The sequence below is a fragment of the Canis lupus genome, chromosome 12, assembly GCF_011100685.1.
Source record: "Canis lupus familiaris isolate Mischka breed German Shepherd chromosome 12, alternate assembly UU_Cfam_GSD_1.0, whole genome shotgun sequence".
Classification (NCBI taxonomy): Eukaryota; Metazoa; Chordata; class Mammalia; order Carnivora; family Canidae; genus Canis; species Canis lupus.
The window spans coordinates 2,208,203-2,221,004 of record NC_049233.1 but is presented as its reverse complement, the minus strand read 5'-3'; the positions used below and the strand labels follow the sequence as shown (position 1 = coordinate 2,221,004).

Below are 12,802 nucleotides of genomic sequence, written 5' to 3'. Positions count from 1 at the left end.
GTTGTTGTTTTTTGAAGTTTTAGAATAGGCAAGGTTAAACTATCATGATTTATATCAGAGTACTGTTTGTTTTTCCTGGAATGAATTGACAGACAAAGGAGATGAGGGAAATTTGCAAGAGACAGACATATTCCATATATATATATTTAAGTTTTTAGTTATTTATTCATGGGAGACACAGAGAGAGAGGCAGAGACACAGGCAGAGGGAGAAGCAGGCCCCCTGTAGGGAGCCTGAAGTGGGACAGGATCCCAGGACCTCAGGATCATAACCTGAGCCAAAAGCAGACGCTCAGCCACTGAACCACCCAGATGCCCGGACATGTTCCATATTTTGAGGGAAGTGGTAGTTACATGAGTGTAAACATTTGTAAACTTCATTGAAATGTACATTTCATAACCATGCATTCCACTGTATGCAAATTATATCTCCATAAATTTGATTTCTAAAAGGTCAGATGTACCTCACTGTTTCTAGAGAATATTTATTTAAGATCTTGGTATTCCTTTGGCCAGATTGCTAGTGGCTTTCTTTCTTTCTTTTTTTGAATTTTTCTTTTTATTTTTTTTCTTTTCCTTTTTTTTTTACATATGTTTTTAAATTGGAATTCAATTTGCCAACATATAGCATAACACCCAGTGCTCATCCCATCAAGTGCCCCCCTCAGTGCCCATCACCCAGTCACCCCCACCCCTGCCCACCTCCCTTTCCACAACCCCTTGTTCATTTCCCAGTTAGGAGTCTCTCATGTTCTGTCTCCCTTTCTTATATTTCCCACTCATTTTTTCTCCTTTCCCCTTTATTCTCTTTCACTATTTTTTATATTCACCAAATGAATGAGACCATATAATGTTTGTCCTTCTCCGACTGACTTATTTCACTCAGCATAATACTCTCCAGTTCCATCCACGTTGAAGCAAATGGTGGGTATTTGTCGTTTCTAATGGCTGAGTAATATTCCATTGTATACATAGACCACATCTTCTTTATCCATTCATCTTTCTGTTAGTGGCTTTCATACTAATATCTATGCAACAGCTATTTGTGTCCTTAATTATCTGTAAGCCTTGTGTGACATGAAAAAACATGACTTGGATGTGGAAAGAATTGAAGTAGTAAGAAATGCCTTTTGAGCACATTCTATGTCTAAGATCATATAATCGTGTTATTATTCCCATTTTACTTTGGGGAGCCCTAAAGATTTGGAAATACAGCCCTAAGCTTTACAGAGCACAAAGTCCTTTATTTTCCAACTCTTATTTTTCCCTGCACAGCTTTCAGTGCCAGTTAGGGTATGGTAGGAAGAAGCCTATATCTCTTACTCTTGTTCCCTCAATCGGTTAACTTTGTGAGTTCAACATTGGGATGACCAACATCCTTGAATATCACACAGGAAGAGGATTCTCTCTTCCTGAATAATGTGATTTCAGCCCTTTGCAGGTAGGAGGAGGAAGCTACACTGAGCTTTTTTTTTTTTTAACCAAGGCACACTATTGTTCTATAGCCCCACCAGTCCAAAGTCCCCTAGGATGACCTTTCTTACCTCCACTTTCAAAGTAGCTGCAAGAACTGCAGACAGGTTGTGACTTTTTCACTGGATCCATTCTAGGAGAGGCATTCACATGTCAGTGCCTGTAACCCCCTTCCTAAGGATATTTTTCCAGTCTAAGAATGGGTTAGAAACCTACTATTCCCAACCCTTCCAGCCATATCTTTGGATGCTGACCACAAGAGCAACCAGGTACCAATTGTGTCTGGAGCTGGACCTTGTAGTCTGAGGAGATCAGAAACTTCCAGGAAGTCTCTTGGCTCAATCTGAATGGTGAGAGAAATGTGTGGTGATGTGGAGATGTGTCTGAGGGAGATGAAGGCCGTAAAAACAAAAAGGCTTGGGATCCTGGTCACATGGTAAGAAAACTCCCTTCTCTTTCTGGAGTTAAGCCACAAGAGTGTTTGTGGTCAAAATAAATATGTGAATGTATGAATCAATCAACGAATGAATGCAAGAAAGAGGAAGTTAGATTGGCTAATAGGAGTGGATTAATTTTGTGTCTGCCTTTATTTCTCAAAATGAACTCGAGCTTTTCAATTTCAAGAGAGCCCGTGGGTCACAAGAGAATGGTTTATAGTTTTCTATATCTGTTGGGGAAATAGTTGGTTTTCAGAAAGAAGAAAAGAAAATGCATTGGGAGAGGTTGAAGTTGGTAGTGGTCTGTGAAGAACAGGCCAAAACTGTGTATAAAAGTAAATTTTTGAACAGGGGATTTTTTTTTTTCTTGAAAGTTTTCACTCTTGTGGCTTTCTCACCACCTTGTCTTACACAGTACTTCCTTGTCAGAGTAAACATTTTGTCCTTTCACTTTCTGCTCTGAAGAAGATGGTGGGTTCTCCTGGTTATTCTCCTGCTGGCTTCCTCCTCCCTCTCCTCCTTCTTGAGGTGTCTACATGGTACTCAGCAGGTGAGTGTTCTCTCTCCTTTTTTTTTATTGGCTTGTTTTTACTGATTCTTCTTAGATGATGACAAAACTTAGATCATGTATCAGTTGTCATGTACCTCCTCTCCAAGGCCCTTATATTGGAGAAAACTGTGACTGTGTTAGTGCTAACCGAAGACTGGAAGGTTCTGGGTAAGAATGGGAGTGGTCTTTATATCAACACCCCTTATTACTCTGGGTAGATCTTATAAAACTCATAGCTATAATGTTTATTTAAATCTTTATTTATTGATTTCGGGTAATTTAAACCTGCTTAATTTCAATGTAATATTATCAGTTAAATATACTTTATAACATTCCCCACTGCGAGGAAAACCCAAGTCTGAGCACAAAGAATTTGGAAACCCTGGGCTCTATCTGGTTATGATCTTTGAAAAATAATTTTTGTTTTCCTCTGGGATTTGAGTCCTTCTTTCATAAAATAGAAAGGACCCTCAGGATAAAGTTTTCAGACTCTAGTTTGGAGAGAAATCAACCATGAGATTACAGTAATGAGATTTTTTAATTAAAATCTCTTTAATCTGATGTCAGTTAGCAGGGAGTATTAAAATGTTTGATATCCATACATGTTGACTCAGTAATTCTACAACAATTTATCATAAAAAAGGTTCTCCTTGGGGATCCCTGACCTGGGATCGAATCCCACGTCGGGCTCCCGGTGCATGGAGCCTGCTTCTCCCTCTGCCTGTGTCTCTGCCTCTCTCTCTCTCTCTCTCTCTGTGACTATCATAAATAATAAAAAAATTTTTTTTTATTTTTTTTTTATTTTTTTTTTAATTTTTTTTTTAATTTTTTTTTTTAAATAAAAGGTTCTCCTTGGAGCAGCCCAGGTGGCTCAGAGGTTTAGCGCCGCCTTCAGTCCAGGGCGTGATCCTGGAGACTCAGGATTGAGTCCCACGTCCGGCTCCCTGCATGGAGCCTGCTTCTCCCTCCACCTCTGTCTCTGTCTCTGTCTCTCTCTCTCTCTCTGTGTCTCTCATGAATAAATAAATAAAATCTTAAAAAAAAAAAAGGTTCTCCCATGTGTATATGTACATATGTATTAAATGTTTATTGTGGGACTGTTTATAGTAATAATAAATTGGAAGCAACATAAATATTTACACTGATACAGGAAAAGCTTAAACATGATGCTATATGCTGTGTCAAAAACAATAGGTAGAGCTAACCTATCTGTACTAAAATGATTAGATGTTCCTTATTACAGAAACTGGTATGTAATGATTCCATTTAAGAGAAATAAAATCACTTTTACACTACATTGTGGCTATGAGTAATGTCAAATATCTTTCCCTAAATTAAATGACTCATACAACATGTACAGCCAGTAGCTCTGTGTTAACTAAGAACACATATCTGTTGAGTACTCTGGGTTTTACACAGGAATGGGAGAGAAGGGAGACCATGGCCTTCATCCAGCCTGATGGCCAATGTCATGCTCCTTGCCTAGCCTAGTCCACCCTCTCTAAGACAGATTGACCATGGGATTTTTCCTTTGAGCTCATGTGGCCTTGCCATTGGTCCAACACTCCTGGGTCCCCTCATAGCCATGCCTTTCTGAATTCTTCCCACTCCAGAGTCACCATATTTGTGGGCCTTTAAGCTTTAACCATAGAAAAAAGCCACATCTTTGGCCTTTGCCAGTACAAGTTTTGCCCAGGGGACATCAGTCACCTTTTAGTTATGATTGATTTCTGTACTAAAGTAATTTTCAGGGGCAGCTGGGAGTCTCCGTCCATTGAGTGTCTGCCTTTGGCTCAGGTCATTATTCCAGGGTTCTGGGATGGAGCCCCACATCATCAGGTTCCCTGTTCAGAGAGGGAGTCTTCTTCTCCCTCTCCCTCTGACCCTCCACCCTACTTGTGTTCTCTCTCTCAAATAAGTAAATAAAAATCTTTTTTTTTAAATAAAGTAATTTTCAAGCAGATGCCTTAAGTGACTTGACAAAGGAGCTTATTCCATAATTAAGCAAAGTCTTCATTTTCAGCTTGCAGCATTTCTCTTGGGAGAGAAAGAGATGGGTGTGGAGAGAAGTACCTTCTACTCCTCTCCTACCAAAAGAAGGGATAATTGCTTAATGAACTACTTTGCCACATTTAATTCTAAGTAAATCTCTTTCATATAGGTTTTACATAATTTACATACAAATACTATCTGTAAATGCATGGAAAAATTGTCCTTTCAAATGCCAAACTATCAGTAGTTGTTACTTCTGGAGAATATAGTTAAAGAAGTTAGGTTATATATATATAAAGTTAGGATATATATATATAACTTTTTTGGGAAACAATGCAAATAAGAAAGAAATTAAGATGGGTGTTTTTGTCTTATCCCCCTCACTCATTTCCCCAATCTGTCTTTGATTTTCATGCAGTGTCTGGGTTTTCTGTGAAGGGACCCGTTGAGCCCATCATGGTTCTGCTAGGGGCAAATGCCACTCTGCCCTGCCAGCTGTCCCCAGAGCAGAGTGCAGCTGACATGCACATTCGGTGGTACCGAACCCAATTCTCTCCAGCTGTGTTTGTGTACCAGAATGGACAGGAACAAGGTGGGGAGCAAATGCTGGAGTACCATGGCAGGACAGAGTTGGTGAGGGACTCCATCAACAGAGGAGGTGTGGCCCTGCTGATCCAACATGTTCGTGCCTCTGATCATGGCCAGTACCAGTGTCATTTTAAGGATGGTCAGAGCTCCCAAGAGGCTATTGTGGAGCTGCATGTCATAGGTATGTTAACTTGGCATAGAATATGTATATCAAGGTATAAAGCAAAAAGAAAAATGAGGATGTCTGGATTCCTACCTTGGCATTTCTTATGATCATCCTTATATTCTTACATTAATTTACCTTGCAGAATACCAATTTTCTAAGCTGTGCAGTGAGGATAAGACTATATATTCTATTCACTTTAAACACCAAATAAGGCAATATTTCTGAATATGTTTTGGTATCCTAAAAGACCCCAGAAAATTAATTGACTAGTATTAATTCAGACAGGTACTGACACCCTCAGACATTAGTTTTCACCCAATCAGTAGAGAAAAACAATTTATAGAATTAAGCTTCTTTTTCTAACTTTAATTGTACCTGTTTTTTTCCTCTCCTTGAAATGACCCCAAGCTCTCTTAGTCTTAGTGCAAAGACATCAACTTTTCAAGATTTCAAAATTGAATCACAGGTTGTCCTAACATTTACTGTGAGAGGTTTATTGACCTCTGAGCTTCAGTTTACTTATCAGTATAGTGAGGGCACTTCAACCTTCAGCCTCAGGGACTCCTAAGCCCCAAGGACCACAGGCCTTAAACACATGCCTTATCTCCTCAGGGTTGGGCTCTGTGCCTCATGTTCACATGATGGGACCTGAGGATGGTGGGATCCGAGTGCTATGCTCTTCAGATGGCTGGTTTCCAAAACCCAAGGTACAGTGGAATGACATGTTGGGAGTGAATCTACAGTCCCTCTCTGAGTCTCAGACCCAAGATGAAGATGGGCTCTTCCATGTGGAAGCATCTCTTGTGGTCATGGACAGCTCTCTGGGCAATGTGACCTGTTCCATCCAGAATCCCCTCTCCGGACAAGAGAAAGTATCATGCATCTTCCTCCCAGGTGAATGAGGCACAAACCCCAAAGCAGAGTTGGGAGTGTGATGAGGGCAGGGAAGAGGGAAAGAGGGCTCAAGAAGCTTTGGGGAAAGGGCAGGATGGTCTCCAGGCTAGTCCTCACTGTGTCTTCACATGCCTGTGTCAGAGCCTTTCTTCCCCAAGATGGACCCATGGAAAGCAGCTCTGGCTGGGACAGTCCCTGTGCTGATGCTCCTCCTCATTGGAATCAGCTACACTGGCTGGAGAGAACATCAAGCCAAAGAAAAGGAAGTAAAGAAAAAGAAGAGAGAACTTAATGAAAGAGATCAGATGAAAAATGAAAAGGAAATGGCACAGAAGGCCACAGGTAAATCAAGGAAGCAGAGCAAATAGGGTTCATGGAAAAGCTGGGGGTACAGGTTGTATAAGGCAGGCGAGGAAATAAAAGGTTGCCAAAGGACCCTAAGGGAAACATGGAATACCCTTGTTTCATAAATTCAAATTCCATAAAGCTGGAGCCCTATGAAAAGGAGGAAACCATGTGAGAAGCTTGGATAGTTGTGGGCAGTGGCTATCAGGCCTCTAAGGTGGGGCTCTTCAAACCACACCATGGCCTTCATGCGTCTGTACCCAAACTGTGCTGTTATGTCTCCTTGTAGAAATGTCTTCCCCTGTCTTCTCCTCCTATTCTTCCTTCAAGAATAAGCTTCTTAAACACCTAAGAAATCTTAAATTCCCATTGAAGCATGGGCACTCCTTCCTCAATGAACTTATGACGTTTCCCATGTAACTTTTCCTAGCACTTGTCATTTTAGATTCTGAATGTGTGTTTGCTAATTGTTCTTACCTACTTAACTATGGGACCTCTGAGGAAGGGCCACATTGAATTCATTCAGCTACTCCATGAACTCAAGAGAAGCCAAAACCCAATTTGATGGATTTTTTATCTCTTCTTTCAGAGAAACTCAAGGCAGAGCTTGGTGAGTCTTACTTCCTCTCATGCCCTGTGTAGAATTTTCTCCCCTTTCTACATCTGTTCTAGGACTCACTGAATGTTCTTTCTTTCAGAACAGCGAAAGGCACTATACCTTGAAGGTAAGAGACTGGGTTTTCCTCACCACTCAAAGTTTTGATGTCTAACACTTTCTTAGCTCCCTCTCCTCAAAGGGAAAGACTGAAAGATTTAAGAGTGACTAGTGAAAAAAAATAAGGGGGAGGGAGGAGAATGTGAGGCTCTGGATGTCTTGCCTTGTCTGAACTGGATTTGTTATGTTTTAGATTGGAAGAAGGCCCTGCTGTATCCTGGTAAGTAACTTAGATCTTGCTATGTGTCTCTGATATTCTGAGTGCAATAAGTAGAGATATAAGCACACATACACACATCTACTTGCAAGTTGTAAAGATTTATTTGGTATCAATCTATAGTATTTTGTATTTGGAAGCTCATATATTCAGTTGTTTTTTACAGCTATGGTTAAAGGAGAAATAACTGTTGACTTATAAATTCTATATTATTGAGTATGACTCAACATCAATTGTTAACCCATCCACTATGGAGAAGGGAAGAATGAACTCAGAGTGATTTTGATGAGATTTAAGAAGACTAAAGAATACTCTATATTATATCAGCATTGCTATACTCTCAATAAAGTTTTAAAAAGCAGATAATATATTATATTTTCTATTTGGGAAAATATATTAATTATTATTTTATTTATTTTACCTATTTGAAATAAGGAAAGGAAAGTTCAATATACAGGAACAAGGTTTATATTTGAAAAAGTTTGAAAAACAATCTTTCTAAATATTTTACTACCATTGTGAAGATATATTTGTCTGATGATAGAGGGAATTGGCTATTTTATATATTCTAATCTCTGGTCCATGTACTGTGTGTGTTTAAGACAGTGTGTGTGCATGTGCAATACAGAGTTAGACCTCAAAAGCATACTAGGTCTTTCCTTAAATATATAGTTGTGAAATTTTTATAAGCTCACTATTGTTCTAGATGTTGATGGCATAAACCATAATCTCTGACTGTGTAGAAATTAAGATCCATTGGAAGAAGTAAGGTAAGAACCAGCCAACTGCTCACAGTGTGATAAGTACTTTGATAAAATAGGTCAAGGTGCCCCTCCCAAGGGTTAAAGTCAGTATGCAATTTCTACTAATAGTTTTCTTTCAGAAGGTGTTTAAAAATGTTCCCATGATTCTAGAGGAGAGAACAAAGTATAGTAAGGATGAGGACATACAGATTTTAGTTTTAGCTCCATCACAGCTGAAGAATTTAATCATTTTTTGCTTTCCTGATCTCAGCCTCCTTATATATTCATCAATTCTATGTATAGAGGGCTACCCTTCTTTGAAGAAGCATCTCAGTGAAAGACCATCAAGAATTATGGATAAATTCTTTTTTTTAAGTTTTATTTATTTATTTATTTATTTATTTATTTATTTATAAGAGACCCAGAGAGAGGCAGAGACATAGGCAGAGGGAGAAGTAGGCTTCCTACAGGGAGCCCGATGTGGGACTCCATTCTAGAATTCTAGAATCACGCCCTGAGCCAAAGGCAGACACTCAACCACTGAGCCACCCAGACATCCCTATGGATAAATTCTTACTGCCTATTGCCCCAAGACACTAAGAGAATATCCAGTCTTTAAATAAAGTCACAAGTTCTGTCATAAGAGAAGTGGGTCCAGGCAGAAGCAGATGTAGTTCTATTCCTCATGAAGAAATTTCTGGAGAAAAATATTAAAAACATGATTACAAGCATTAAAATAAAAAAGGAACATTTAAAAGCCCTGGTTATAAGCTTAAACTCTACTCTCTGAGGTGGTCACTGGCTGGGAAAACCCTGAAATAAAATAAAATAATAAAATAAAATGAAAGGACATCGTATAGCTTTCATCCTCAATGAGGAGTGCCACAAAAGTATTAAAAGCATAGGTGCCTAGAACACTAGACCCTGTTCTAGATGTTCTCCAGACTTACTCCTCCAGCATCCGCCCAATGAGGGGATCATTTCTAATTGAGACACATGCAGGAAGTACACCCTTTGTCTTGTAGTTTCTGGACACTGCAGAGTTCAAAGGGCTCAAAGGAGGAGGAAAAGAGAGCTGAGAAGAGATAGGAAAGGAAGTGTGTCCCTCCTTTTCATTCTGTGGGCATGCTTCCATCACAGGTTCAATTTGAATTGCTCTTTTTCAGACTGGAGGAAGAAACACTTCCAGTGTGGTGAGTAGCTCTTTTTTTTTTTTTTTTTTTTATCCTTTTGACCCCTTTCTAACCTGCCTTCTGTTATCCCATTTTTCCCTCTCAACATTATCTCCTAGTTAAAAAGACAGAGGCAAAGAAAGGAAAGAACATGAAGATCATTATTTGTTGGCCTCAACTGAAAATTGCTGCTAGGATTAGCTACTCTGGTTATATTTCCACTTTCACATATTGGCCATGCTTTTTCACCTGTGGTGGTCGGGGCACTTGGTTCTGAACAGAAATTATAGCCCCTCAGTTGAGGAGATCTCCAACTGTGTAAAAAGTGCTCAAAATGATGAGTAACACAGCTGCTCTTTTAAAAGAGGCCAGCTGACATGGAGCCTATTACTAATTGAAGAACATAGTTGGAATTTGTAGAGAAGTTGGGAAGAACACTATTCTCAAGTAAACACTGCAAGTCCCAACTCACTCTGATACTCTGCCAAGACACTGATAATAGCATAGGTAAGATAAAATGAGCTAAGTAGCATTGAACCCATGGTGAGAGCACTCCACAGCTCCACCTTTCCCAGTACACACACATTCAGAGGACAGGGGTTCTTTCACTACTTGATTAATTTCTTTAAGGTTTCACCAGCACAACAGCTTTCTGAAATATATATATATAACATATATATTATATAATATATAATATTGACCCTTCCTTTCCCTTTTCTTTCTTCCCAGCCAATGTGACTGTGAACATGGAAATCTTTCATCAGAATAATTCTGACTCAGAGAGAAATGAGAACTTTAGAGTGGAAACACAGGATCTGTCTCTTAGTGATAAGCAAGGAGACTGCAACCTTATCACACTTAATCAGGAAGACTTCACTTCAGGAAAACACTACTGGGAAGTAAATATTAAAGACATTGATGAGTGGACTCTCGGTGTTTATGAGAAACTCACAGACAAGAGTGAGCTATCCACAGATCTACAAAACAAGAAATTCAGAGTCTTAGAGAAGAAAGGAAGTGAATACCGGACTCTCACCTGTTGCCCCCCAAACATTTCCCAGGATGACTGTCTCCAGATAGGAAAGTGTCCACAAAAGATTGTGATTTTTTTGGATTATGAAGACAATGACATTTCTTTCTATGACATGACTGAGGGCACCCACATCTTTTCCTTCACCCAGACAAACTTCTCTGGGTCAGTCTATCCTTACTTCAATCTTAAATGCATGGAGCATTCCCATCTCTGCAATATTAAGTGACTTACAGGAAGAATCTATACTGTGAAGACAATAGCCCATTCTCTGTAAACCCTAGCATGCCAGTTCTAATCCGTGACCTCAGCCTCACTGATTATGAGGCCTCTCGGGTTGAGGCTCCATAAGTCCTCAGGAACACAGTTCCTGATTATATTAAGCAGTATTTCTTAATTGCAGAGAAGAATTTTTATGCTGTAGTTGCTATTGTTATAAGTGCTCTTTCTTGCTTTATATTTAATATATCACAGACTGATAATTTTCTTTTTTTTTTTTAAGATTTTATTTATTCATGAGAGACACAGAGAGGGGCAGAGACACAGGCAGAGGGAGAAGCAGGCTCCACGCAGGGAGCCCAATGTGGGACTTGATCCAGTGACCCCAGGATCACGTCCTGGGCTGAAGGCAGGCGCTAAACCGCGGAGCCACCCAGGGATCCCCAAAGACTGATAATTTTCTAAAATAAATTACTAGAAATATGAAGTTAATAAAAAACATGCATACAATTACAAGTTGTAATTAGTTTATTGTTAGATTCAATATATTTAAAATTTCTCTGTTGATTTGTTCTAAAACATCTGTAATATTCTATTTCTGTATTTGTCTCATAAAGAACTGGTAAGAAATAGTTAATATAGCTCACTGGTCTGTGAACAACACTTTGAGTAGCACTGTTAAAGCAGTATTCAAAGGAGTAAAAATTAGAAAAACCTCCTCCCATTTCTCCATAGCAATGCTAAATAAAAGCGACAAAATAGTGCTATTTTCAAATGTTGGAGAAAAGTTATAATTTGATACATGCTAAGCTATATCTTAAATACAAGGATAATTTGAGGAAAGAAAAAGACAAATATCTAAGCACAAACCAGTTCTAACAAATATGATGACGTCAACATGGTAGAGGTCTAGGAAAACCAAAGAGGAGAGAATATATTGAAGTATTTAAAGAAAGACATTTTATTGCTTTGCCAAAGATATTAATAAGGGAAATGACTACTTTGGGGAATTCTAAGTATATTCACCAGTAGAAGTAAGGAAAGGCTCTTTTTCCCCCTCTAATAAGATGATTAGAGGAAATAGTACTTAAGGTTTAAACAGGGGTAAGAAGAGAATGTACTTTCATGAGCTAGACTGAAAAACCTGGTAAATTTGTGGATATAGGGTAGAATACCCAGAAAAATCTTGCCCTAGTAGCAGAGAATAATTAGCACTACACTAAAAACTGATCCAATATCCAATACGGATGAACAAATCTTAAAAGCAAGACTCAAAAGGATCAATTTATTTACAAGTATCTAACTTCATTCCAGAGCAGAGCTCAACATGATAAAATTCACAGTGTCTGACATCCAATAAAAAATTAACAGATTTGAAAAGAAGCAGGAAAACCCAACTCAAATTGAACAGAAAAATCAATAAATTGAAATAGACACAGAACTGATACAGGTGTTAGATTTAAGAAACAATGACATGAAAATAAAAGTTATAACTATATTTCAGATACTCAAAAAATTCACTAGAGATATCCATTAAAAAAAACAAATTTAACTTCTTTAGATGGAAATGACAATGTGTGAGATGAAAATTATATTGAATATGGCTAGCAGTAGATTAACCATTGCAGAAATAAGTGATCAGTGAATTTGGAAGACATAGAAACAAAAACTATAAAACATAGAAACTATAAAACATAGAAACAAAAACTATAAAACACACACGCAAAAAAAAAGAATTGAAAAAAACAAAGCCTATCAATAGTCATGGGAAAACTTCAAAGGGCCCAATACAAAGGCAGCCGAAGTCCTTGAAAAGAAGAAGAGAGTGGACAGAAAAAAGATTTGAGAAAATAAGAACCAAAAATATATTCTAAATTTGATCATTATAAACTCCAGACCCAAAAAACTGTCTTAGTCTGTTTGGGCTCCTCTAACAAAAATACCATATACTCAGTGGTATATAAACTACAGAAATTTATTTCTCATGATTCTGGAGGCTGAGAAGTTGTCTTCAGATTTGGTGTCCAGTGAGAGCTCGTTTCCTGGTTTGTAGATGGCTGTCTTTTCACTGTGTCTTCACATGGCTGAAGGGTTGATGGAGTTCTGTGGGGTCTCCTTTACAAGGACACTAGTTCCATTTCTAAGGGCTCCATTGTTATCTCTTAATTACTTCCCAAATGTGGACATACCAAATACCATCACTTTGGGGATTAGGCTTCAACATATGTATTTTGGGAACACACAAACATTCACTCTGTAGCA

At 38.5% G+C, this 12,802-nt stretch overlaps 1 protein-coding gene across 10 annotated transcripts; it reads left to right on the top strand.

Annotated features, from left to right (window-relative positions):
- Window positions 1-1,532: 1,532 nt before the first annotated feature.
- Window positions 1,533-11,056, top strand: LOC481728 (butyrophilin-like protein 1). Of its 10 annotated transcripts, none has more exons than XM_038553682.1 (10): window positions 1,533-1,741; window positions 2,375-2,459; window positions 4,870-5,220; window positions 5,818-6,099; window positions 6,241-6,441; window positions 7,034-7,054; window positions 7,143-7,169; window positions 7,353-7,379; window positions 9,145-9,312; window positions 10,021-11,056. In XM_038553682.1, exons 2-10 carry the CDS (start codon window positions 2,378-2,380, stop codon window positions 10,548-10,550), a joined length of 1,689 nt encoding a protein of 562 aa, XP_038409610.1. In that variant the 5' UTR covers window positions 1,533-1,741; window positions 2,375-2,377; the 3' UTR covers window positions 10,551-11,056. The 10 variants fall into 10 exon arrangements, with proteins under 10 accessions (XP_038409610.1, XP_038409607.1, XP_038409608.1 ...); XM_038553679.1 differs by having other exon boundaries at window positions 1,533-1,822; XM_038553680.1 differs by having other exon boundaries at window positions 1,533-1,908; window positions 2,378-2,459.
- Window positions 11,057-12,802: the final 1,746 nt, after the last annotated feature.